This window comes from Cyprinodon variegatus, unplaced genomic scaffold, assembly GCF_000732505.1.
Source record: "Cyprinodon variegatus isolate N-32 unplaced genomic scaffold, C_variegatus-1.0 Scaffold1094, whole genome shotgun sequence".
Classification (NCBI taxonomy): domain Eukaryota; kingdom Metazoa; phylum Chordata; class Actinopteri; order Cyprinodontiformes; family Cyprinodontidae; genus Cyprinodon; species Cyprinodon variegatus.
In genome coordinates, this window is record NW_015151547.1 from 183215 (window position 1) to 210913 (window position 27699).

General features: G+C 37.6%; 1 protein-coding gene across 5 annotated transcripts in view; it reads left to right on the plus strand.

The window, feature by feature from the left end:
- kif21b (kinesin family member 21B) overlaps positions 1 to 27449 on the plus strand; it is a 100498-nt gene extending 73049 nt beyond the window's left edge. For 3 of the 5 annotated variants that reach the window (XM_015400342.1, XM_015400345.1, XM_015400344.1), the window contains 8 exons: positions 5207 to 5343; positions 6421 to 6601; positions 6848 to 7012; positions 11130 to 11247; positions 12864 to 13034; positions 20215 to 20414; positions 23418 to 23554; positions 26606 to 27449. In XM_015400342.1, the coding sequence (XP_015255828.1) occupies positions 5207 to 5343; positions 6421 to 6601; positions 6848 to 7012; positions 11130 to 11247; positions 12864 to 13034; positions 20215 to 20414; positions 23418 to 23517 (1072 nt within the window). In that variant the 3' untranslated portion in view covers positions 23518 to 23554; positions 26606 to 27449. The remainder of the gene's footprint in view (positions 1 to 5206; positions 5344 to 6420; positions 6602 to 6847; positions 7013 to 11129; positions 11248 to 12863; positions 13035 to 20214; positions 20415 to 23417; positions 23555 to 26605) is intronic. The other 2 variants (XM_015400346.1, XM_015400347.1) reach the window with 1 other exon arrangement.
- Positions 27450 to 27699: the final 250 nt, after the last annotated feature.

Consider the following 27699-nt stretch of genomic DNA (forward strand, 5'->3'; position numbering starts at 1 on the left):
GCCACAACAATCCCGCCCCCTTGATAAATGACCAATCACATTCACTTTTTTCACTTGTGTAAAGTGGGACACCACCCGGGAGAATTTGGAAATGCGGTTGGAACAGTCGCTTCCCTACGACTTTTAGGTCTCCATTGTGAACATAGCCTTTATGCTTTCAATCACAAAAGTCCAGTTTTCTCTCATATTTTTGAAAGTTGTTCATTTTAACAGAATGTTAATTAAAACGGACATTTCCTGTTGGGATGCAGGGTGTTTAGATAATCTTAGCACTGCTATCTGGCTCATGTTAAACATCAGGAATATTGATCCACCAGATATTGATTTCTATTTTTAATCTGATCTAGCACACTTGCAAAGAGAAATCACTGCACCTTCCCTAAGATCCCTCTGCCCATTTTTCTATGTACGTCAGCGAGCACACGCTGATCTCCCTCCATGTTTTCATTAGTGCTGGTCTCTTGGGTCTCAGCCCTGCAACATCCATTAGCAGCTCTCACAGAGTGCATAACACAGTGGACCATGATATCTTGCCCTCAGACGCTGATAAAACAGGAACTATTTCTGCCATTCGAAGTGTCGCTCTGTAGTAAGATAAGGAGGGCTGCATTAAGGAGGAAGCCTGGCGTCAGTTTGTATCAAAGATAAAATAGTTTAGTCTCATAGCACTGATATAAAAAAGAATCTTCTCAGATTAGAATATTACATTAAAATAATAATAATTTAGATCACCTAGCTGGTTGGTTGGTTATTGCCACTCAGCCCTGATCCCAAATCCCTCTTTTCTTTCATCCCTTTTCCTTTCTATTGAATCCCATCACACATTTCCTCAGCTTCAAATTTTCAGAAATATACAACATTCAGTCTATAAACTAAAAAAAAAAAAAACAGAATTACCTAAATGAGTTTAGTAGCACAGAATTGTTTAATCTGAAATACTTTGAATGGGAGGAGGGAAGTCCACAGCAAGTTTTCCATGGCTCCATACATCAGGCTGTAACGCCTGGAGAAGCTGCTAACTGAATAACCTGCCTCCATCTAACCTATATGTGCACATGGCCTTCTCTCCGGGTCCCTGAAGGCATTTCAGTGTGGAAGAACTCACACTCTCCCTCCTGATTTGGGTGATAAAAATCTCCAGCTTGCAGTGGATTTTGTGTGGCTGTGCGGTCATTCCAGGATCCCAAGACGGAGTCCGTTGTCCCTGGAGTTTTCCATTCAGCCGTGAAATTTTTTAGCAATTAGCTCTGAGCCTATGCTGTTTTAATAAGTTGGGTTTTTGTGTTTTGTGAAACTTGGCAGACGTTGCATGTATGCTTTTTTTTTTAGATGGCTGGCCATTTTTTATGCTTTTTGCAATATATGGGATGTATGCTTTCATGTTTTTAATTTGAATTGTGTTCTCCTCACATCCGTTTGCACTAGTAGAGTGGAGCATGTTGTCCTTGACACGGCGAACGGTGTTTGTGTAGAAACAAATCTGTTCAGCGTCTTTCGGTGTGCAAGTCGCAGCTTTCTTTTACTTTCACACATCCTCTGGTTATCTATCTATCTTTTGCATATCCTCTCACACACTCTCACATTCATGCACCCTCACTTGTGTGTAACCTACTACCCGTGAAGCCCACCAGGGACCAATTTTTTCCACAACTCTCCCTCTTCCTCTCACCCTCCTTCTGCTCTGTCTCTTTCTGACGAGTGCTCTCCAGGCGTTTTGGGACTCTGGCCTGTCAAAGGCACATAGATTGGGAAAGGGGGGGAGGTTGAGGAGGTCCATCTCTACACCCTGGGTGCTCACACTACATGTGCTTGTGTAAGGCGGTTTATGAGGAAGAGGAGAGAAACTGACAAGAAAATAAGGGAACAGCTCATTGCCGCTATGGTGAGTTAATTGGGCTCCTCTGAAACAAAAAAAGGAGCAGATAGAAGAGAACAGCTTAAGCCATCAGGAGTCTGTTGATTTTCGAAAATAAAGCAAGGACATAAAGTACTTTGCTACAAAAACTAATACAACATTTGTCATGTTACAACAACAGCCTTGAGTGTTTTTCTTTGGGTTTTGTGTTATAAGTCGACACAAAGTGGTGCATCATTGTAAAATGGAAAGAATCCATGGAAAGTTTTGACCTTTCTTTAAATGATAGTTTAATTGAATTGCACCAAATCAATGCAAGTGCCACAGCAAGACATTTTATAAGACCCCCAAAAAATCCTGCCCTATATGCAGAAATTTATCCAGTAAGCCTATGGAGAAATTCCCAATCCGTTTATTTTTAATTGTAGTTATAAAACACCGCAATCAAATTTAGTTCCTTACTTTAACTGGTCTTTTTTTTTTAGCGCAGTCGTTTGCATTGAGTCACTTGGTTATAGCGACAGGAAAGGGAAGACTGTCTTTTTACAGATAGAAACCTCTCACTCAGTGAAGGACGATCTGCTGTAGTCAGCTGGGGTTTGTAAAGACTAATCAGACGTCACAAAAACACTGAAACTCTTCTCAGGTAGTGAAGAAAAATTACTCGGACAGAAATAAACCTAAGCAGTTTGCTCTGTGTCGTACAATCGATGGGAAGAAGGACGGAGCACATATTGTTAGTGGCAGTGGTGGTGGTGGGGGGGTATCCAGGAGGCGGAGATCACTGCATCCTCCATAGAGAAAGAGTTTATATTTAATGGCACTGTCAGCTCCGCCGACAGCCGATTCAAGGAAGGTGTTGCAGATAAAATATGGTACAAACGTCTTTTTCTGCTCTTACAGTCTTTAGGGTTATATTTTCATAATCTTTTCACAAGTAGATGGATGATTTTTGCCTATTCTTCTTAGCTTTGTAGTTGTGTTGTTGATGTCTCCAATAACAACAGCAAAAAGTCCTCAATAGGATTTAAGTCTGGACTTTAACTAGGCCATTTTAACATGATTTTCCTCTAAGTGGGAAACCTCTGCCCCTTTCACAGGTCTCATAAAGCCTATAAGCATATTTTACACATCTTTCCTGACCACATTAAACCTCCTTCTAACCTCAGAGGACTTGCACCAATGCCCTTTCTTTTACCCCTCAGTCAGATTTATGAGAGCATGATTGACAGCTGTCATGTTCTCACATCTGTCTACCTGAGCGGCGAATACTGAAGCCCCTTTTAAGAGGAACTATGGGCTGTTTGTGATTGCCTCCTTGTACAGCCTGTCAGCTTAAATTAGGGGTCTGCAACCTTTTATGCTATATTTGCCCCAAGTCTAACTGAATAAAATTTACACGACCTTCAAAAAATAAATCTTTTTTTGATAAATGTATAGTTAGGAAATTTGTTGTAATTTTTTAATAAAAACAGTTCTGATGTTTTTTTTAAGCTAAAGATAAAGCAAAACAAAGATGGATAAATTTTCATATGAGATTTTGATATTCATGAAAAGAGAAAAGTTTTCAACCTAGTTAAAAGAAAGAGATTAAAAAATATACTATTTGTTCCTTATCACTACAGGGCACAATGGTCATTCGAAATTAAAAGGAAAAAAAGGGAAAAATGAATTTTTGCCAAAAAAATAATAAAAAAATCTGATTTTTCTTAGATGATTTCCCATATTTGTGAGAAAATCTTTTTTATTAAAAAATAAAATCAGAAATTTCCCTGATTAAAGGTAGAAAAAATCCATAATTTAAAGGAGAAGTCCGGTCAGCAAGGAATGATCAATGGATCATTATCTATACCTAAAACTGATACGTTCATGGTGATTTAATGAATTTAGGGTTAATCAGTAAAAAATAAATACTTTTCGTTCGGAGTCCAGGAGTGGCCATTTTTGCCCAAACATAGTAACACTTCACTCCTTACGTCACGGTGCGGTAAGCCTAGGGTCAATCTTCCCGCTCTACAAGCAAAATCAATGGGAACTACTAGACACATTTGCAATCCAAAATTACTGAAGATTTTGAGAGGATTTCATCATTGAAATTCACAAGAGGTAGAGTTAAACTGACAATGCCCACGTGCATAGCAGTTGGATGTTGGAATACATCAGGTAAAAGTGAAACCTTTCCGATTCATGATTCACCATGGTGGATTCCCAACTTAAAGAGGGAGGATTTGACATTGAACTTCTGGCCAGAGAAAAAACATGTAATATGTAGCACACATTTGTAAGAATGTTTTCAAGATGACATGGATAATAGCACTGGGACTTGATCAACAGCCGATACCGCACCGTGACGTCACAAACCGGTAGGTGGCAGTAGTGTTCTTTGACAAACGTGGATGCCTCCAGTAAAGCAGGTAAAATAAAAATTACTCTCAATTCAAAACACTTTTAATTTATTAAACAGTATGTAATAATTTTCTATTTAAAGTACTTTCAGAATTTTGAATTCTGAATATGACCAGAATTTTCCTTTAAACTAAGCTTTTGTCTGCCACTCAGTAAGTCAGATATAATCAAGAAACATGAAAACTAACAAAATTTGCTGAGATTTTAAAAAGGAAATATTTACAGAAAAAGCCATATCTCCTCCGAGATTTAAGTGGTACTTTTACGAAACACACTTCTAGGTGGTATATGCAGGAATGCCAGTTCATCTCAAAGAGCTTTCTGGCAGACGTGTCTCTTCTTTTTTTTTCATTTAGTGACCCTACTACTCTCCTACCTTTTAGTGGTATTCTGTTGCAGTTATTCTGTAAAAATACTGAAATGGTGCTGAAACGGATACGTTTATTTGTTCCTTCTTATTTATTGAGAACCACTTGTGGCTCTATAGCCACAGGTTGCAGACCTCTGATGTAGATGGACGCCCATGCCTTTGTAAATTTGTATTTGTGCCACTAATTGGTTAACCTCTTAAGCATCTTGTTGTAATGTTTGGAGCATTAGAGTAAAGAGGGCTAAATATAGTAAAGCATGCTACATAGTTTACATATGCACCCATAAAATATCAAATAAAACCACTAATAATGTATCTTTTACTCAGCAATCATGTGCTTTATTGTGTCGTCTGTCACATCCAAGAAAATACTTATGTGCTTGAAATGTCATGATTTTCTTATTGCTTATAAGAAAGGTTTGTGTTTTTTTTTTCTTCTTTTTTTTTGGTCTGCATGTTCACACCGAGCCTGTTTTCTTTCATTGTAAAACCCTTTTTCAAACTAAAGGAGGTACACGATTTCCTGATTTAAATTGCGCAGAATCTGATGCCGTGTCTGCCTTTTTGTCATCTAGGGGTGTGATCAATCCTATCGGGGGGGTGAAGGGGGGTCGGACAGCCCCCCTGCAGTGTGTTTCTGTAGCTGAGGGCCACTCCAAGCCGGTTCTGTGTGTGGACGCCACGGACGAGCTGCTTTTCACTGGATCTAAAGGTACACATTAGCTCTCAATGACGCACAAATGCAGTGACATCTTGTAGACGAATTAGCATTTCCTTGAAGGCTGGAGATGCTTTGAGTGCTCTAAGACGTCCTGATTATTACCTCTTTTGACTTTTTGCAACACTATCAGACTCACTGTAACTTAATGGTGTGTAGTCATGTTATTTGACATTATTATATAGCATATGCAAGTTACTCCCTCTGGTTGGAGTTCACTAAAGCTGGAGCTAAAGGTCAGGAAGTATTCTGATGCAAGTTGATAGACGTGTCATTACACGTCTGGACTTATTTGGCAGTTGCATCAATGGCCATCTTCTGGATTTTTGGTAGTTAGCGGCCTGTAGGTGGCGCCAAAAATGTTTGTCAGCTGATCACGCCCAGTGCTGGAGTTCTATTTAGGCTCAAAAAGAAAAATCTAAACACTATCAGGATGGACTGCTGAACTGTGTAACCTTATTTTATCATTGATTAACTTGGTTTTGTTCTTTATATGTAACGAGGGAATTTCTCCACTGTCAGATCAATAAAGTCAATCAATCACTTTTTGATATAGGCATATAAGGTGACTCTGTATCTTTAGTCAGCTTGGGCTCTGGGCCTTTCCACTTCTCAGACTATTGGACCCTCATATCAAAGTTAAATGCAACAGTTGCTTTCATCCAAAAAGAGGATGGAGTCTGATTCTTTCATGTGTGTTGGCTATTTTATTTTATTTTTTTTTTGTCACGAGCAAGTGAGGATTATACCTGCAGCATCACAGCTCATAAACCCTAAAAGATGCACAAGTCTTCCACAGGAGATGTCGAAGTAAAATGATAGTGGTGTGTTTTTTTTTTTTAACTTACAGAAAGCAAAAATTAAACTGCAATTTACAGTTGAGTTGTTAAATAAAAATATCGGCATATCATATATCTGCCAAGATTCCCTGCTTTTAAGCTTGCAGGTGTCCTGGTTGGTGCACATTTGTTGCAGCACATCTTTGCTTTCCTTTATTATCCTAAACAGACAGATGGACAGACAGAAACAGATTTCCAACCCTAATTTAACTCTTTGCATTTTCCCCTCCAGATCGCACCTGTAAGATGTGGAATCTGGTCACAGGTCAGGAGATCGCCACCCTGAAAGGCCACCCAAACAATGTGGTGTCTGTAAAATATTGCCCCTCTTCCGGTCTGGTCTTCTCTGTCTCCACCTCGTACATCAAGGTGTGGGACATCCGTGACTCCGCCAAGTGCATTCGCACGCTCACGTAAGTATTTCTTCCTGAAATCAGCCTGATGGGACCATTTGGAGGTTTTATGAAACATTTCAGAAAATTATCCTGTTCAAATGTGCTTTTTTTTCCTTCAGCGATGTGCTTCAGGTTGCATTAAAGTGACAAATTAAACCTTGAAGTGCTTTTAGAGAAAATGACGGCTGCTAACCATTTCTCTCATTTTTATATATATTTCTTTGGTTTTTCTTTTCTGCCTGGCTTCTCTTTACCTAATGACAGATCATCGGGGCAAGTGGTTTCAGGAGACGCTTGTGCTGGAACAACCACCCGGACAATCACCTTTGCTCAGGGCGAATGTCAGATCAACCAGATAGCGCTCAACCCGTCAGGATCTGTGCTCTATGCTGCGGCTGGGAATATTGTTCGTATGTGGGACCTCAACAGGTACACTGAAGTATCATTTACACATATACAACATATTCTCTTTTTTTATATATATATATATATATATATATTTATTTATTGAATCCATAAATAAAAGGGGCCTGTGCATCTCAAAGAAGCAGATTCATTTCTCCCACTAATGGACTCTATGCACAGCTCCACTACTTCCTGAAGTTCAGCAGCTCCGTTGTTTCCTGTCTTTCATTAATGGACAAGCTGAGTAATCCAGATGTGTCTGGCTGGTTACTCAGGTTGTTTTCTTTCTAGCCCTCTTCTGACTTCTGCCTGCTCTCTGTCTTACTCTTCTAAGTGGATTTTCTTTCCATCAGTGTTCCTACTTCCCTCCACTCTTATTCAACTTCTTTCGTTCTATCACTCTTCCTATCTTCTTCCTCTCTCCTGTTGTATCAATCTTACACTATTCTTAAACAGAGACGTAATATTTTCACAATCCATTCAAAAACATTACAATGTACAGCATAAAAACTTACAATTTAATAGGGAAGAACAGATTTTGTTCCAAACATCTGTTGAACGTTTGTTATTTTTAGATGAGATACTGGGGTTATTCTGGAATAATCTCATCAAGCATATTATTATTCTTATTGAGTGTTACCTTTATTATAATCATCTGACCTGATTAAATACTAAAAATATTATCACAATATTTGAAGCTACAAGCAAAAACAGGATAATAAATGAACACTGAGCAGGTGGTTAACTCTTACACCATCATTCTCTTGTCTCATTTAGTGTTCCTGTTACACATCTAAGTCTATGCTCATAGTTCACAACCATAAATCAGCAAAACAACTTATTAAACTCTATTTATAATAAACAACTACCTAAAAATACAAAACAAAGTTCACTAATCAGTTCTAAAAGTCTTTAGGCGAACCTTTGTTGATCCCTGGAGAACCACCGTACCAGATTAGCACTACAGGAGCACTACAGGAGTTTTCAATCATCTTTTTATGTTGTATCCGAGTCTCTTTTACTCGTACCAGCTGCAGCCAATGGTCTGTCTTACATTTTGTTAATTAGCTGGGTTTATGTTACATTTTGGGTCCTCATCTTTAGTAAAGCAATACAGATTAAAGCCCTGTGTTTTTTTTTAATTCATCTGGGCACAAAACCGACATTTGTCAGAAGGATCAGCCACATATTTAACTAAAATAAAAATGAATCAGTTACTCTTATCATAACGCAGGGCACCTCCTCATCAGTTGCGGCCGCCTGTGACGATGAAGCTGAAGTGCTCTGCTGCTCATCTTTACAGAATCGGAACCAGCTACCATAGCAGCCGTTTCTGCATGCACTATGCTCACATGCCTTTTCTACCATAACACAAGTTAACAACAAACATTTTCCCCTCATTCATAAAAGGGTGAAATTCAATTCAAGTCAGTTTATTTCTATAGCGCCAATTCACAACACGTCATTTCAAGGCACTTTCCAGTTCACCAGATCATCCAGTCAAATTGATTCAAAGTTTTCTATCTAAGGAAAACCAGTTGATTGCATCGACTCATTGACTTGAATGCAATCGAATGAAAGCCCTCACAATCCATCTGAAATCTGGGGACAGGTTTATCCAGGGACAGGTGGTCTAAATCTAAGGTGACCAGATTTCTGAGATCCAATCTGGGGAGATTTCCAGCTCATAGATGAATCGTCACAGCTGCAGCCAATGGTCTGTCTTACTTTTTGTTGATTAGCTTGGTTTATGTTATATTTCCGGTCCTCATCTTTAAACAAACACATCAAAGCCCCTTTTTTAGTTTTTACTAACCTGGGCATGAACCAAACATTTATCACAATGATCAACCCAATGCAAATCAAATGAACTGATTAACATACTCACTGTAACACAAAGCAGCTGCGACCGGTTCTGATAACTAGGGTTGTCAAAAGTATCAATACTCAAAAAAGTATCGATACTGAAATGTTGTATCCGGATACAATACTCATTTTCAAAAGTATCGATACAGTGCCACCACCAGTGGCACCTAAGCAGTCCTTCATCCAAAGTGCAGAATAGCGGAAAATGCACTTTCTGTACACTGTCTGATTGAATAATTCTGTGCACTTTTCAGATTCACACTTTTTTTTAACAGGTGTAGCTGCTGAGAATTATTTTTGTTTTTTAACCAGTTTGGCTAGTGTCATTGTTATGCATGTAAAGCATAGCCAAGTAAGGAAAACTTAATTTTAATTTTGTAAGTTTTTTTTTATCAAGCTTGCTTAACATTGTGCACAGCATGCAACCTCAAAATGTTGTTCTTATTGTTTATTGTATTTTTATTATTAATGAAAATGTCTGTTGAAATTTGGAGTCTTTCTTTTTATCCTTGTGGTATCAAAAATGACATCGAGTATCGAATATTTCCCTTAGTATCAGTATCGAGTTGAAAAGTTTAGTATCGTGACAACCCTACTGATAACGAACGTTCTCTTCATTTTTGGAAAGTGCTGCGCTGTTACTTTACACAAAACTCTCCTCCTCTTGCATGTTTCCGCTGTCCATAGCGTTCCTTGACAGTGTCATTTCTAAGTCACCAATTTAGTGCTACTTGGTCCCAGTGGAATTTCCAATTGGGATCCTACTAGCACTAAGTTGCTAACTGATTGACAAGATGCTTCTTACAAAGCGGCCACAACCAATGCGCTTGCGAACCTTCCACCACAACAATCCCGCCCCCTTGATAAACGACCAATCACATTCACTGTGGTTGGAACAGCTGCTTCCCTACGACTTCAAGATGTTCCACCTGTCCTTCCTGGCCTTCAGATCTTAATAAAAGAGATAATGAAAGTTTTTGTTCCACCTTGTAAAATGGCAGAGCTCAGCCTGTCTTAAAACGCAGAACTTCAAGGCTGAGAATATTTTTTTTCTACTTTCATCTACTTGAGGTCAACAAAGGAAATGTAAAGTAATAGCAAATATAGGTAATGATAAAATGAGACCCTGGACAAGATTTGATTGTCAATACAGTTCATGCAAGTGCCTTTGCTGCTTTGTGATGTCTTTAGAAGGGGCAGGGCCCAGAGCAGATTTGCTACCTACACCACAACTACGGAGAAAACAATACTTTCTCAAGAGACTTCAGGATTTCCTGAAAAGTAGCCAATTACAGGCAGTTTACTTTCACATGTTGGTTCCATCCTCAAAGTGAAGTTAAGATGAGTGCACAGAAATAGGTGAAAACAGGCGAGCCGGAGAGAATCTATAAGAGCATAAAAGCAAGAGAGAGCAGAGAAGGAGCCTGAATTAATGGCTGTGATATATTAGGGAGCTTATAGGGTCAAATATTAAAATATTAAAATGCTTGTGGAGAGTAGCTTACTTGGGTGTGTTAAATAGTTTTAAAAATAAACTGTCCCTTTAAGTATTTATTACACGCCTGCACTTCTGACTTCATATGAAGAACAGAACTTTATGGTGATATGAAGGTTTCTGCTCGGTGCTAAAAAGGTTTAAAAAGCTGGAATTTCAAGGTTTGCATAAATGTGAAAAAAGAAGACAGAGTGACAAAATGTTTGCTTTTCCTTTAGAAGTTCTACATCCTGATGTTTTAAAGTTTCCTAGCTGTCATCTATCCATCCATCCATCCGTCCGTTCCTGCTCCATCCGTCTGTTTATCTGTCATCTGTCTTTCAATTTGACTTAGATTTCATCTATCAGTCCATATGTCCAGCATTTATCCATCTGTTTGTCCGTCATTTATCCACCAATTCTATCCTTCACACATTTGTCCGTTTATCCATCATTCATCAGTCTGTCCATCATTCATCCATGAACCCTGTATGCATTTTCCATGAGGAACCTGTTTTAGTAAGGCCTTATTTACTCCTTTAATTTATGCTTCTAATGTTAAAGGATCAACAGATTGCAGCAGAGAGTTTGCGCTGAGGGGCTCCAAGCTATTTAATGATGTGTAACAACCCACCAAGAATTGAAGTATTGCTTCATTCTCTGCTTTAGGCATCAGTGTTTCCCAATAGTTTAACATCTACCAAGAAAGGGAACATATCTTTATTTGGTGACACATGAAACTTTACATTTCACAGACCTTTGTTTCCCTTTCTGACCACCCTGTTGTTTGTCTGTGAGCAGGATGCAGGGGACAGGCAAGCTAACGGGCCACATTGGATCTGTCATGTGTCTGACTGTGGGACAGTCTCTGCTGGGCAAAGACCAAGTCATCACTGGCTCCAAAGACCATTATGTCAAGGTACATTTCGCCTATTCACACATTGACAGTTTTGTCAAGCCTCAGAAAAAAAGGAAAATATTGGAATTTATGATGCATGTTGTTTTTTCAGCCAAATCAAGAATTGTGGCATGCTTTTGTTTTCAGCTCCAGTGAATATCTAGACATTTCCCTGAAAACACAGCTAGTTAGCTTTCTAGGTATGTTTTTCATGAGAGCATCTATAAACAGTAGAAATCTGATAAGTCAGATTCCTTATTTGGTTTTAGAGCCGGACCATTTTAAACCAGTGATGCAAATTATCCATAAATAAATTAATCCAAAGTTGATTGATCTTATCAATCGACCAATAATTAATTGAGAAACGGCCACTTTCTTAAAAAGATGGGTTTCCGCTTTTAACAGGAAGATCAATCCACACGAATGTGCTGAATAAAAAAAAAAAGTCAGTAATTATATTTTAATAATTTATTGTGCCAGCTGTATTAAATACTGAATAAGTAAACAAAAAATGTTTTTACACAACATATTTGTAATATGTAATCTATAAAAGAATAAAATATGTGAATTGCCTACAGTTTCCACTGCACAGAGATGTAAAACTATCATTAATAGACGGGGTATGTCGCTCTCATATGCTGTCAGGCTATCTGCTGCTTTAAATGGGTTAGAGTACTCCAAACTGCTCCTCCACGCAGCACAGCTCAATGGCACTATTTAGCTGATAACTTCAGGAGTTGATCAAGTACTTATTTTTACAAATAGAACCACAAGTTTATTCTTCATTCTTATTGCCATTAAACAGTGTAAATAATGCTAGAGCCAACTCCCGATCATTCATGTTTGACTTTCAAAAAAGTAAAAAAACAATCCACTGGACTTTGTTTCCACGTGTGAAGACGTTTCGCTTCCCTAACCCTGTTCAGCAAGGCCAACAATTCCCTCTATTGGCTCCCCTTTCAGAGACATAGACAGGTGTCGGGTCTTGAAGGCTCACAACAAACCCAAATGACCCCCATTCCTAAGGGGCGGACCCGTTTGTCCGGTTCAATTTACATGATTTCTTATCCAAAACAAGACTTTGTTTTTGGTCCTCTCTATAAAGCCCCAAACTCAACGCTTAATCTGACATTTTGAATTGAATAAGCTTCCTTAATGGGAAGTGAAACGTCTTCAAACTTGGAAACAAAGTCCAGTGGATTTTTTTTTTTGGAACAACTATGACCTGGATGACTGAGAATCTTCACCAGCATATTCATGTTTGACATGTATTTTTCTTCCTGCATCCTCCCGTTAAATTTGACCTGCTTCCCTTTCCCCTACTAAAGAAACGCGTTCTTTAAGCTGTGCTGCCACCAACATGGTATAACCATGGTGTGTTCAGAGTAATTTGGGAGACCAAAAATGTAAGCTTTCTGCTGTGTTCCTGGGTCTCCATTAACAAATGTTCTGTTATAAATATTGGATTTTATTTTCTGATATCAGAGTCATTGGTGTAGACCACACTTGTATTGTAGTTTGTTCTGGTACCATTAAGAAAGGGTGGATGAAAAAGGTATATTTTAGAAAAGCAAACAATTTGAAGATCCTACATGCAATTGATATGATCATGCTTCGTTGTTTGTTTTTTTCCGCAGATATTCGATGTGGCCGAAGGAACTCTGGGTAACATCGGTCCCGCTCATAATTTTGAGCCTCCGCACTACGACGGCATTGAATGTTTGGCCGTTCAAGGAGACGTTCTGTTCAGCGGCTCGCGAGACAACGGCATCAAGAAATGGGAGCTGGAGCAGCAGGAGCTCATACAGGTATGAAAATGCTCAGAGGAATGTAGAAAATGTTTGAAGAACCAAAAAACATGTCTTTGTCTATGAGGTCAGAATTCTGCCAAATGTGTTCATAGGCTATAAAAACTGCAGTTTTATGTAAAACACACACATGAACACTACTCTTTTGTGTATTTTGAGCATTTTTTATGCTTGCAGGATTTCCTGAAAAGTAGCCAATAACAGGCAGTTTGGTTTTTCAGGTTGGTTCCACTCTCAAACGGTCTGAGGAGAGGATCTATAGCCGCTTTAAAAGCAAGAGAGCACAGAGAAGGAGCATGAATTTATGCTAGTCCTATGTTGGGGTCTGGTGGTAATATTTCTGCACATATAGAAAATTCAAAGTGTGCGCTGATAGTAGTTCAGAGTGTTTTAAATAAAACTGCTTCTATGATTATTCATTGCTTATGTGCACTGCTGCAGGATGATACTGGAACAGAAAGCTACATGAGCCTAATGCATTATTTCCTGCTGACTCTGTGAGGGTCACCGGGTTGAGTTAACGGGAGGCGGGATGTTTTATAATCAGGATGAAAAGTTCATACATGGTGATTTAAGGAGTAGTTTCCTGACAAAATGCGTGTTGAATCTGCAGGCTGAAAAGTGCATCAGTCTCAAAGGCAATTAAATCCTGATCTTCTGACCCTCATAATCTGCAGAGTGAAGTTCAGTCTCCAATATGGGATGTGTGTTGCAAATAAAGTGCTAACAAGGTATTTGAGGGGATAACTGCAGTAAGACTCTTGTTAGTGATGTGGGGGAAGGACTGCATCGCTGCATATGCATAAGCTCCTGATCACTGAGCAAATGCTTCCAGTTTTTAAAGCAGTCTGAGTAAATGTATGTTTTCCTCCATGTTAAGATTAGGAAATCGGATTTAAACAAATAATACGTGCCGTTTGTAAGGGAAGTGCAGTTTCCGTTATAATGACTTTTTCTTACAAAAATTCATTTTATTACATAATTACCAGTATACATAACCTTAATTAAAATTACACTAAATATGTGTGAAGACTATAAGTTAATTAGCTTAAATAATTCTTATATAATGGTTGGGATTTTAAAATAATCAAAAGATAATATACGTTAATACAGTTTTTGTAAAATACTGAAACTTTTTTTATTACTTCAGCAAAGAGAAAGTTGGATTTATTGATCCTTATAGAAATACATTAATGTAAATAATTGTCTATAGAAAGTTATAGTTCATGAAAATAATTGACTTCCAAAAGTTGGATGTATTCAAACATAGTATATTGTAGCAAAACTGTTAAATCATCTTTCATTATTTGCTTATTAAAGTTAATGTTTGGTTATGATCTTAAAGGCAAGATGCTTTGTCATTAGGTTTGTCTGAGCAGAATTTTTTTTTTAATTATCTTCAAAGTTTTTTTTTCTGCTGTTTTATGGGAAACAAGGATGGCTAAATTTGAGTGATGCTGCACTGTTTCTCTTGTGTTTGTCTCCTCTTTGAAGACCTTTTAGTTTTAAACAGAAACCCACATTGTGATAAAGCTGGTTTTTGCAAAGGCTTTGATTCATAAAGTAGAAGAAAATAACAAACATCTAAGCCTGTTATTTTTGGTTTAACAGTTTGTTTCGTGGAGGAAAGAAGATAAAATTCACAAAAAGTAAAGTGTTTTTAATTAGTGGCCAGTTTGGATCTTGGAGACATGGGGGCTTCATTACATCCTGTAATCACGCCCCCTGGTCTTATAATCTATTTTAAACAGTCTGTGTGATAACAGCAAAAAACTGAGCAGCCAGATGCAAACTCTACTGGCGGGCTGCTTTTTGCCACCTGAGTGCTCCCTTCATTCACCCACAGTCCTTGCTCTGTAGAGGTAGCCAGCAGTGTGTGTAGTCATGAGTAATGTTGCAGGAAAGTGACATGTCAACAGTGAGGGGAGGTTTAAAGCCCACTCACACCTCAGCTAACAGGTAACAGCAGAGGAAGATGCTGAGCGGGTGTTTGTGGCTGTATTCTACTGTCTCCTGTGTACCCACCGTTGCTTGCGTATGCTAATAATGCATAAACGTACGGCTTGTGGGCGGATGTGGTTGACTCATTTGCATGCACATCACTTTCCCAGTTTATTTTGCATAACTTCTGTTTTGCCTTTTGTTTATTCAAACAGACAAAACCAAATCACAGGACGCAATTATTTCTTTCCAGAGCTGGAATTAAATCAACTCGCTCTTTGCTGCGGACTGTAGCATATGACCTTAACCGCATTTGTGAAGCCGCCAACACCATCAATTTTAAAGCCTCCCTGACTCTGTGGTCTCTTTATAATTATGTAATGCGATGAAATTGTGGCTTTGGGTATAATAATGTAACGTGTTATGGTGTTAACGCTAAAAACTTCTACAGTATTATTACTGGCAGCTGCCGTGCCCTGACCACCACCATAAAAGGCAGCCTCCGTTGTTGTTTTCCTTAAGGAATGTGGGAAGTAATATGCTTATAATTACTGTAGACTGCAACCTGCTGGACCCCCCTCCTGCCCAAACTTGATGAATGTCTCAATATAGCCTTCACCAAATAGCTTACAGTGTGTATGCAGATTTGCAGGGTAATAAGTGTTGTGTTTCTCTGTAAGGCGTAAAAGATTTAACAGACTTTTGCTTGTTTGTGTAAAGTGTTAGTATAGTGTAAAGTGTTAATGTCGATTATCTAAGTCCTCCTTGTTTATTTTATTATGCAACATGTGTCAAACTCTTCAGGTCTGCATTGAAGAATTAAGTTGAAGGGGAACTGTCCGTGGTTTTCGTTTTAATTTGTTTTTTCATTTTTTTTGGAAAAAAAAGGAAGACATTTTTGTATTTAGTCACACAAAGTCAAATACATTTAACTTCAACTGCTTCAGTGCCTGTGAGGTAAACCTCTATTTGTGTTACACATCCAGAGATGAGACATGTTTATAAAATGGTTCTAACAAGCAAAGGTTGTGAGAAGAGCCCTGGTTTAGTTCCAAACTTTAGATAGGCCATTCTAATAGGCAAATATGCTTCATTCTTAAACATTCCTTTATAATTCTTATTCCATATGGAGGACCAGGAGAGTCATTCCAAAATAAATAAATAAAAACCCATTATAAATATGACATTTAAATCATGCAGTTAGATTCAAAATAATTTTTAATTCAGCATCTTTAATTAAATTATTAAAGAGGAATTGTATATTGTGTGTATTAATCCATTATTCATTGCTGCAATTTGAAAAGCCTTTTTTTTTTTTTTTTGCAAAATGGATTTTTAAAAACCACAGTTCAAAAATCTGGTTTTTTTTTTTTTTTTTTTTGCAAAATGGATTTTTAAAAACCACAGTTCAAAAATCTGGTTATAAATACCTTTCCTTATCAAACATTTAAAAGGGTAATTTCCATTTCAGCTTCCATTTTCTTTTTAAAATCCTAAAAAGTAGTATTTGAATAATTATTTAAAAGGTGTCATTTAAAATGTGCAATTACAAGCAGTTATATTTTGTTTTCAGTGACTCTCCTGGTCCTTTATAGAATAGAGGTCTCCTGGTAACAGATGAGTTCCTTTTTTGCATTGCTTTAAATACTCCTGGATCACTTTAAAATCAGCAGTCTATATGCAGTGACACCTGGTGATGATACACTTGGTTAGCGACACATTTCTCTCTCCAGTTTGAATCCTTTGAAAGTTGTATTGCTGGATCATTAATCGATTTTATTGATTATTAGAATGTTTTTATTTGTGACTATAAATCTTTTCTTTGTCCTTCCAGCTCAGAGTAACTTTAATTCATCACTTAGATGTGAATCCATAACCGATAAACTATCTCACTGTGTGATATCACTAGCTGCAAACGGTTAGTTTGTTATATTTTCATTATTTTTAGCAAAAAATAAATGTTTTCCAGCATTTTACACAGCTTGAGGTTCGATTTTCTTCAGGTTAAGGTCCCCCTCCAGAGGGGATGATTGAAATAAAAGCTAGTTATGAATGCAGTATATGTAATTTCTCATTTTTATTATGAAACTTGTTTGAGAAGAAATTTTATTATTCTAATTAGGTGAAAATATTTTAACCCAGGCCTATTTGAAAGCAACAGGGGTGTAATTAATTCTAAATAACCTTCCCATTAGCTTTGAAGATAAGATCCAGTTGGAATCAGACAATTTAATCATGTCCTTATTTGTAATGATCTACTAATATAGACATGATTTGCATTTTTTTATTTTGTGTGTAAATAGACATTCATTCTTTCCTTCTCTCCTGCATCGTTCAGCTGTTGTGAAATATGTATTGTTTATTTCCTAGAATGTGAGTGACTGCATGTTTAGGCTGAGTTGCACAGATTTATTTTTTGTCTTCCCAAATTTCGGTTGCTGTCCTCCTAGCCAATATGTAAACACAGAAAAACATCCTCACATTATAATACTGTCTGTAGAAATGGAGGGTAGTGTCCATTCCTCTAGCCAAAGGTCAGCACAGAGTAAAAACAAGCAACTTGATGCTTTTGGTAACATTTAGTTTGAACTGTAAAATTATTGGTGATTTGTCCTTTTGTTTGGACTATAAAACAAGAAAAAAGGGAAAACAAAAACAAAATTCAGACAGATTTTTGTGCCAGCATTTAAGGGTGATTTATTTATTTCGTAGATCTGGCTTCTACCTCAGAGGCATACATCAAACGTTGTGGAGCTGCTGTTCGATAACCAATGATCCTATTATTTTCCTCTCCCCACCTTCAAAGTCAAGCTGTTGCTAAATACACACAGTTTGCATTTTAAGACAATCTGATGGTGTGAAAAAGCTGTGAACAAAGAAAGTTCTGTGACACATAAAGTTCTGATACTTAAAGTATATGTGCCATCTATGGTAAACCTGTTTTATATTGTGCAAACTTTTGTGGGATAAAGTGAGTAAAATGTAAAATTTGACTTTTGTTCCAAAGTTACATGTCCTCTGAGTGGTCAAGCTATTTATCAGCTGAACTTTGGAATGTAAACCCAGTTTACTTACAGGATGATCCCTCCAGGCTTTCAGCAATCTGAGTCCAGTTTCATCAGCGCAGATGGAACATCTGCATAACAGCATCAGGCTTACCTAGCTTTTGGTTTGCTGCTATACTTCGGTAGTGATTTTGTAGCAATGTTGCATCAGAATTCTACCAAAAATCCACACGTGTGATAAATGCTGGTATGAACAGTTTTATTTAAAACACACACATGTAAGCTACTGTCCATCAGTGCATGTGAGTGGAGCGGAAGAAATATGGTGGAGTGCAGAGCGAGTGCTAATCCTCAGTATCACAAAGGTTGTCTAAGTTGGATATGATGTTTAATAAAATGTTTGTACCAAACATAAATAAATATGGGCTTCTTTAGAGACCATTGAAACCTTTTTGAGGATAAACTTGTCATCCTTGAATAAGAGAATATCCCAGAAAAGGTGTGTTCAAGCTCTTTAACCACCAATGACTGGTCCTCCTGTTAAAGATGTACAAAACTGCTCAAATACATTGTTGCCATGGAGACTTTGCGATCTCATGACTCCCCTTTCTGCTGCTGTACGCTCAGGAGCTTTTCTCTTTTGCCTCCCATGCTTTTCACCATTTGTGGTGGCAATATAGATTCAGTTTGTTTTCAATTACTCCTTTCACTGTAGACACGTTCACCTGTATAACCCCTTTTGAAAAATGACAAAGAGGAATATACGTCTGCTCCACATTTTTTTCCATAGCCTAGATGGATAGTAAGCCATATATGCTAATTAAAGAGAGATTGAACAATATGTGTTTTTAAGACCAGTCTGATCCCAGATATTTGCTGCCGTTTTGTTTGTTTGGGAAAAATTCCTTAGGCAGATATTGGATTTTACCATTTATATAATAAACATGAATATGAAATATAAATATTACTCGAGCCTCAATTTGAACGACAAAAAAATGTCTAATCAAATGAAACGCAACACTAATGATTCATTAGTAGTAGAGATGCATGCGCTTTCTATGACCTAAAGGTATGGCTGCTCTCTAGTCTCACTGCTTTTGGTTTTAAAGTGACACAAAATACTTCCTTAAATTTGCAGGCCGTCAAACTAACGAGGAAAGTTATGTTTGAATTATTGTTCACGTCTTAAATGTGACGGATATTATTATTATTTTTTTTTTACTTTTCTGTGAAAAGCAAATATAAAATGTTTGAAATCTTCAGTGACAGATGAAAGACAAAAAAGAGGATTAATTTAATAGAAAAACACGTCTTCCTCAGTGTGCGTTCCTCTGCTCCGAGCTGCTTTAATGTGCTGCCCTGGTGGCTGAGATGAATGCAATTATAGAACAACATTAAAGCCCAAACTGCTGGAGTCATAAAAGTTTAATAAAGCCTTGCATAAAATTTAAATTGCTCTACCTGTGCTTGCTCTGTGGTTTAGGAAATAACATTTGAACTGATTCAACTGATTTAGTTTGACATCTTAGCTCTAGCATGATTTATCACGGTCTTGTGGGTTCTCTGTTCATGAAGGATCTCTCAAAAAACGTGTTGGAAAAAAGAAGCAAAAACTATTTCCTATTAGAGTCGGATTGTTTGATGTCTTTGTGGCTTTTTTGTTTATTCTCAGAAGGCAAACAGGGCTCAGGGAACCTTCTGCAAATAAAATAGCACAAAGGTTTATTTAAAAGCAAAGACTTTCTTTAATGAACCCTCAAACTGCTTTGCCAAATAGAAACAAAAATGCTTTTTGTCTCACCCAGAAAGCTAAATAACTCTTAAGATTCACGTGTTCTCATCTTAATCATCCCAGTCCTACTTTGCAGACCTTCATGTCGATGTGAACAGATCATTCCTGGCTTATGAATTCTGTTTGAAGCCATTGTAAAACTCAAAGCTAATAGACACGCAGCCTAAGAATAGCTGTGGCACATTCTAAAAACAGTCTCTAAAACTTGTACTTTTATGTTGCCTAGCAACAATGAGGTTCACTTTTAATTCAAGGAAGATGTTGTCCTCATGATAACTCATTTCTTTTCATTATAAAGGGAAAACTGAACGTATGTTTATCTGTTTCTATTTAAAGACCCCAGTAGCCCAAGTCTTTCACATGTTTTACTGCATTTTAATTTTTTCTATAAACCTCAGATATTTCATTCAGCTCCTAATTCAGGTCTGTTCTTACTTCACAGCAAATCCCAAATGCCCACAAGGACTGGGTCTGCGCACTGGCCTACGTCCCCGGCCGGCCCATGCTGCTGAGCGGCTGTCGGGGCGGCATGCTCAAGGTGTGGAATGTAGACAACTTCACGCCCATAGGAGAGGTCAGAGGTCACGAGAGCCCGATTAATGCCATATGCACCAACTCCAGACAGATCTTTACAGCTTCCAGGTATGTTAAAGTAGATTTATATTAAGAAATGTGATTGATTGCATGCAAATGTATTAAAATCCATTATTTATTTTCCTATTTTTCACTTTACAACCACAAACTTCAGAAGTTCTTTTCTAGAAAAACTGCTGTCATTGGAGTTTTATGGTACCGCTCAATACAAAATGGTGCATATTGGGTTAGCGGAAGGAAAATCAGAGGGAATTAAATAAAAAAACAAACAAAAAACAAGAAAAACAATTTTTGAAAGCCAGTTCTGTACTTTGACCGGCCCTCGCAAGCCCAGGACTCTGCTTTTCTTTGGATTTTCTATAAATTAAATAGTGCTGGTTAAATTATCTAGGGTTTCCTAATGTTTTATATATATAAAACATAAATATAAAAAATGTGAATAGTGCAACATGTATTTTTACAGAAGAATGCTTTATTGCCAATGAAGCTCTTTAGTATTTCAAGGGATGTCTTTATCAAATGAATTTTTGGTGATCCTTTTATAAATCTTCTCTCATACTCTCAGTTAGATATAGGAATGAACTTTAACTAGTTTACCCCATCCGTATGATTTGATCTAAATCATTTCTTTGGTGTCTGCGTTTTGGAGTCATTAATCTCCTGGAAGGTGACCTTCTGTCCCAGGTTCAAGTCTGTGGCAGCCTCTGACAGGTTTTCTTCATGTGTTTAGCTCCATCATAATTCTAATCAACTCTGAAGAGTTTCTGTCGAAAAAAAGCACAGTATAATCCTGCCACCTCCATGTTTACTGTGGTGTAATTTACTGCCACAAAATAAAGGTTTTGCATGCAGGCATAAATGTGGCATTTTTCTATTGCTTCTCCTCCAGAATAAGAGACAGATGTATGGTGCAAATGACAGAAGGCCTACAGCTTCGCTGCTTCTCTAATGAATGCTTTTATTGGTCAGTCTTACTTTTTCCAGTTTAAAAGTTTGACTGAACAGTGCTTTATGAGATAGTTTAAGTTTTTAATTGCATAAACACCCAACCCTAACTGTACTTTAGGTTTATCTAAAACTGACCCCTGTGGCGTTTCTTTTTCTTTATAATGATTTTTCTTAAGTTCTTTACTAACCTCAGAGACCTTCAAAGCTGAATTTATATGGGGAGTGGCGACCTAGTGGTTAGGGCATTGAACTTGGAATCCTGAGGTTCTAAATTCGAACTCTACTCCCACAGACTGCGACTCTGGGTCTCTGAGCAAGACCCTTAACCCCCTGATTGCTCCTCGGGCGCCCCATGATGGCAGTGTGTAGGGGTCTTAGAGTAAAGGGTAGGGTGCAGAGACTCAGTTGGAAACCTTTCGATTCTCCTGGAATTGTGCACATTTTTAGTTTGATTTCTATGCCCAGTCCGTTGAGCAGAGACAAAGCTCCCAAATACCAGCGAAGAAGAATTTGTAGGAGTGTGTGCAAAGTCATCTGTTTGTGTTTCGACTTTCAAAAGTGTGATGCAATCATTCAGCAATGTGCATAATTAAACACCAGTGGACTCAGGACGAGAGCCTCGCCTTTAATTCCTTAGTGACTGAGGCTCCCAAAGGTATTTTATTTTTGAACAGTTACCTAGCTTGTTGTCTGCACATTATTAACGGGCTGTAAACCACTTTAATCTAGATATGGCAGAGTTAGAAGTAATTTTAAGCACAACTTTATTCATAGTTTACTTTATTTGTTATCCTTTTCAACTGAAACCCACTAACTGAACAATGGAGTACGAAATCTGATTGCCTCAGTCCCTCTCCACTAGAAGTGGAATTAATGACTTTTTACTTTTGTGAGCAGAGGAACAAAGTGAACAGCGCTGGGGATATAACCTCTGTAGTGATTCCTTTCTTAGAACATCACGCTCAGAGACTCTGCCTAGAACCGCACCAATGTCATAATCTCGTAAATAAAGTAATAAAGTTTTATTGAATTGCATGGATAACTGCAGCATTAGACACTGGATATGTGTAACTGTGTTTTAAAACATTTTGTTTTCCCCCAGAAGAAAGCTCCATGTAGAAGTTTAAAGTGTCCTGTGAAAATAAAATTCATACAACTTTTATCCAAGTTTATTCGTTTGATATCAACATATTGCTTGACAATAACAATGTGAAAATTTATAGAGTCTGATGTTCAAGGAATTAAAATTCATTTAAAAGTTCAGTCTATTTAATCTCCAAAGAGCTCTGGTTCACCTCCAAATAATTCAAAAGGTGAACGTGTATGATCCTTACTATTAAAAGAATCTAATTAGGATAAATAAGAACGGAACTTGAAGTTTTCAAATTCAAACGATGCCCAACTCTGGAAAAGGGAAATAAAGGGGAATGCATGACATATTTTTTATTTTTCTGTTAAATAAAAAGCAATTTTCTTTGTATTGTATCAGATATCATAAAACACCCTAAAGGCTTTTTTGTGACATCAGAAAATGTAAACTGGACAATATATATTGTGACTATTACAGTTTTTAAGTATATATAAAAAAAGAGAATAATAATAATCTCAACCAGCTTTTTCTTGTTTCCAGTCTCTTCATGCATGTAAAATAATTTGTAGGTAATCAGTTACTGAGGTCTTCTGAAAAGGATTTAATGAGCGGTTTGGAGCTAGAAATGTCAAATGACATAAAGTTCAAATTCTAGTCGATATTAAATGGTGAGATCAGAAGTAAAAAGTTTGCCCTTTATCTAGAAGGTGGTCTTTCTGTGGAACATGCCTGATAATAAGCTGTTTCATGTCAGCCTCGAGTCGCTGAGGTAATGTTAAACTATAATTCTGATGTTATAACTGTATGAAACAAATATAGCAACGCTTTAATTGCCTGAGTCTGCTTTCTGTCTTTAACCTGGTTAATCATCTGTTGTTTTCTAGCTTCAGACCATCTTCTCTATGAGCAAAGATTTCCTGATCTGGACCTTTACTTTACTCTTTCCTGCTCTGACTTCCTCCATCCTCTTCCTCATCTGACCCCTCCTCCTCCTCCTCCTCCTGTAACCCCAGTGACTGCAGGGTGAAGTTGTGGAACTATGTGCCAGGCTTAACCCCATGTCTTCCTCGCCGGGTCCTGGCCATCAAGGGCCGAGCCACCAGCCTCCCATGATTGCCTGTCCTCTGCACACCGACCCTCCTTTCCTCTGGTATTCTCTAAACCGCTCATTCTTTTCTTCCTGTTTGTACTTCTTCTGCTCTGAATTTTCTCTTCTTTGTGCCCAAAATTATTTTTTTTATTCCTCCTTCTTTTCTTTTTTCCCATTGTTTTTATTCACTTCTTTCTCATTTGATTTGCTTATGTTCCTCTTCTTTTCTGTTTGGGTGTAAGCAGGTTTTACTTCATGAATTGCTACCCCATCAATGACAAGCCTGAATAACAGTCTTGACCCAAAGGAATTCAGAAAAATGTCCCATTACGGTTTTGTAGGATTGGACATAAAGAAATGTTGTCTACTAATTGTAATAGTACTTAAAAATATGACTTTAAAACTTTTGTTTACAATCTAAAAGGTCAAATAAGTCTGAAGCCTAAATTTGAATTTAGATTTTATTCTAACAAAAAATATTAAAAATATAAGAGGCTAAAAATTCATTGAAAAGTAAAAGCAAATAAAAAGGTGATTATTACAAACGTTTATAAAAATTAACAATAATTAACAATGACCTTTAATAATGTCATTATTCAAAATCACCATGGTAATGATGACCACTTTTTGACAATAATCTACTTCTAAATGTCAGTTTGACAGACTTGCTTTATTTTCTCTTGATTTGAGCAGGCAAGTAATATAATTAGTCAGTGGAAGAAGATGATTTATTTTTAAATCAAGATAAAAGCACCATTATCTTCTTTCAAGTGCATAATATCTTATTTTATGGAGAAAAAAATTAATAATTCTGTTGGCAGATCATCTTAATTAGTTGCTCTAAGTAAGGGTAAATACTCATTTTAAGATGTTTGTAATAAACATCAGATCAGCTTTTGCAGTGATCTCATTAAAACTGAAGATCCGGTCTTAACATGTCATCTGACAGAGTCAACAAATAAAGGTAGTATGCATAAACCTGCAGCAATATCCCACGCCATGACAACTGAACCAGAGGTGTAACTTCATGGCAGAAGTACTTATGTGCGTTATGGTAGCTCCTATTATTTGGTTTGAAACAGGGGTTTCAATGCAAAGTCCTCCAGGGTCTGTATCCTGCAGCTTTTAGATAGATTTGGTTCAAAATGCCTAAATCAAATTGCCTTAAGTACTTCCTCAGCATGAAGTTAGGGGCTCTGTGTTCGTTGCCCCAAGCTGTAAGGACTCTTTAGCTGAAGTGACAGTGTGTCAGCAGTCACCAGTGATAAGTAATGGCAGTAGGAAAGGAGTAGGAAAAAGAGCTTGTATGCGTCCTGTCATCTTTTCTATTAGCATAGGTAGTTTGCAAAGTCCCTCACTGGAGCTAAGAACTTGTAAGGATTCCCACAATCCTTTGTGTCACATAAGCTATAAGCACAGACCACCTCATACTGCTGTGTACTCTGAAATTATTGCTTCACATGTTCTCCATTTGACAGAAAAAAATGTACACACCTTCATTTGTTGTTGTTTGTATAGTAGAGAGCTAAAGCTTTTTGATATGTCTTTGTTGTTCTTTTCCGGAAAGCTGTAGTCCCAATTCAACTAGCAACATCCATGTGCGTTTCTGTCATGTAGTGATTTCTGGACCGCTAAAGGCTGTCTGGATTCAGCACATCAGTCCATACTTCCTTTCTTTACCAGAATAGTGTTCTTACTCTTGACTGTGCCAAAGCTACAGGGACAGAAGCTTTCGGCTATAACTATTCATTTTAACCAAATTCTTCAAAGTCCTGCTAATTACCTAATTACTTGATCCAAGTATATTTAAGGAGGGACCCATCTAACCAGTGGAAACATGAGTCAGACCAACATGAATAGTGTAAACAAGACAACAAATGAGAAACTGGGGGAATAGAGAAGCTTTTAGAGGAAGAAAAATAATATTTTTGCACACAGATAATATGTCTAGCCTTATAAGTCCAGGATAAAGCATGAATCAACGTGAACTTTAGCAAGCCTGCACTAAATCAGGACCACAGTCCCAACTGTCAATGTTATCCCAGGCTAAGAGGGCATGCATTACTGGGATCAGGCCCCAGTTACCATGCCCCCCTATCAGAGGAAATGCTGTTTTTTTATATTTAAATAAACTAAAGTTATCCTTTTAAGGTTCTCAGTGGAAAATATGTTAATCCTAAATAGAGCATTTTTAATAATGCCATATAGGGTCACCCTTCACTGCAAAACTGATTTGAAAATAAGTCAGAATGTCTTAAAATAAATGTTTTCCCCCTTAATTTGAGCAGGTAAATAAGACAATCTGCCTTTGGAATAATGAAGATAATGAATATTATGCACCTTAATTAAGCTAATAAGATCTTTATCTTATTTAAAATGCAAATCATCTTATTCCATTGATAAATTGTCCTACCTACCTGCTCTATACAAGGGAAAATACACTTATAAAAAAATTACTTGCTAATATTTAATTTTGCAGTTTATTGTGTTAAACTGCAAACATTGAAATAATAGAAAGTCAATTCATTTAGTTTATTTTCCCTGATTTTAGCAATGGAAGAAGATGACTTGCATTAAAAATAAGAATAAAAAAAATTTCAAATGCATAGCAAGTGCTTTAATATTCCTTGTATTGACAGATCATCTTATTTACCTGCTCAAAGCCAAATTATTTTAAGACATTTTTTACTTATGTTTAGAGCGTTTTTTCAGTGTAGAGTTCCACCTCCTCTAATGACTAATGACCCTCTTGAATGTGCTTGATTTAACTTTTCCCTGACTTACAAACAGCGGGTGGAGGTACATGTGAAAAAAGTGTAAAAAAGGAAATAAAAGCATAACCTGATATTAGAGTTCTCATGACGATGCAGAGTGAAACTCTTCAGTGAGGCGTTACAGACGGTGTGGGGAATGGTCTCTAATGAAGTGTGTGTTGGGCCTGTGCATTAGACAAGCACGCTTTGAAGTACGCATCTTTCTGATGCGCTATGAGTTGTTTTGAAAGGCAGGACTGCCTGATTGATGTCCCGTTATTTCCCCCGCCGTTTGTTGTGCTCTCCTTGTTTTTGTTCCTTCGCTCATCCCCCTCCTCCCCTCTCTCTTCCTCTCCAGCGACAAGACGGTGAAGATCTGGTTGTCAAAGGTGTGGAGGAAGAGGTGAGAAGCAGAGCGGCTGTGGATCCTCTGTCAGCCATCGTGCTGCAAATGGCAGCCGCTTCCAGCGACACGATGTGACGCCGCAGCCACAGTTTCCAGAGGCAATCAAGGTGTGGATCGCACAGAAAAATGGTGGATCGGGAAGTCAAAACATATGCCTTTCAGATGTTTTTTTAACTTTCAAAGTGCCATTCTGCTGTGGTGCTACTTGGGGATAAATGTTGTCATCCTGGTGAAGCATCCACCCAGCAAAACAATTTCTCACCTGACATGAAAACAACCACCTGCAGCCTGGTACTAAATGAAAGTGCCCTTCTGTTTTTTTTTTCCACCAAGGTTTCAGGCAGTGAGAGATGAATCTGCTCATGTATCTGTGGGACTGAGTGTTACAGTATTAGCTACTGTCTATCCAACAATATGGCTGTTTAGATACGGAAAACATCGGACAGTCATGTTTAATGATCATGGCGGTGGGTCCCTGGACTGTTATCATTCTCCACCCAAAAATCACTGGAATTCACCACTATTTGGTGTCCATTTTTTTTTTTTTTTTGCCAGGAATATGACTGAAAGTTAATCATGTTTTTGTTTTTATTGTAAATCCTAAGTTATTGTTTTTCCTACCTCATTCACTTTGACCTTTGACCTGAGGTGGGAAGGAACATTTTTTTACGGGTCTTTGTGTGTAAGCAGTTGGTGCTTTATGATTTCAACTGTGTATGGACATGTCCCCCCCCCCGTTCTCCCTGGTAATCCCACCGTCTGTTTTTCTGACGAAGCAGATGTTAAACTCTGGCCGAAAATGCATGCATCGCGTGCATCTGCAGCATCGGGCCTATTTTTCCCATTTATCATTCCTGCTGTCTCCATTTTAACACTGACCAGCCTTACTTTAGACTCCACCTTGTTTCCAGCTTCTAAACTTCTCCTGAACACCAGTTTAATTAGAAGTTCAGCTCTTCCAGCTACTTTTCCGGCAAGATTTCTTGTGTGAAAGTAGGTCATCACTGAGAGAGATTCTTTTCTTCCCTCCTTTTTTTTTTTATCCC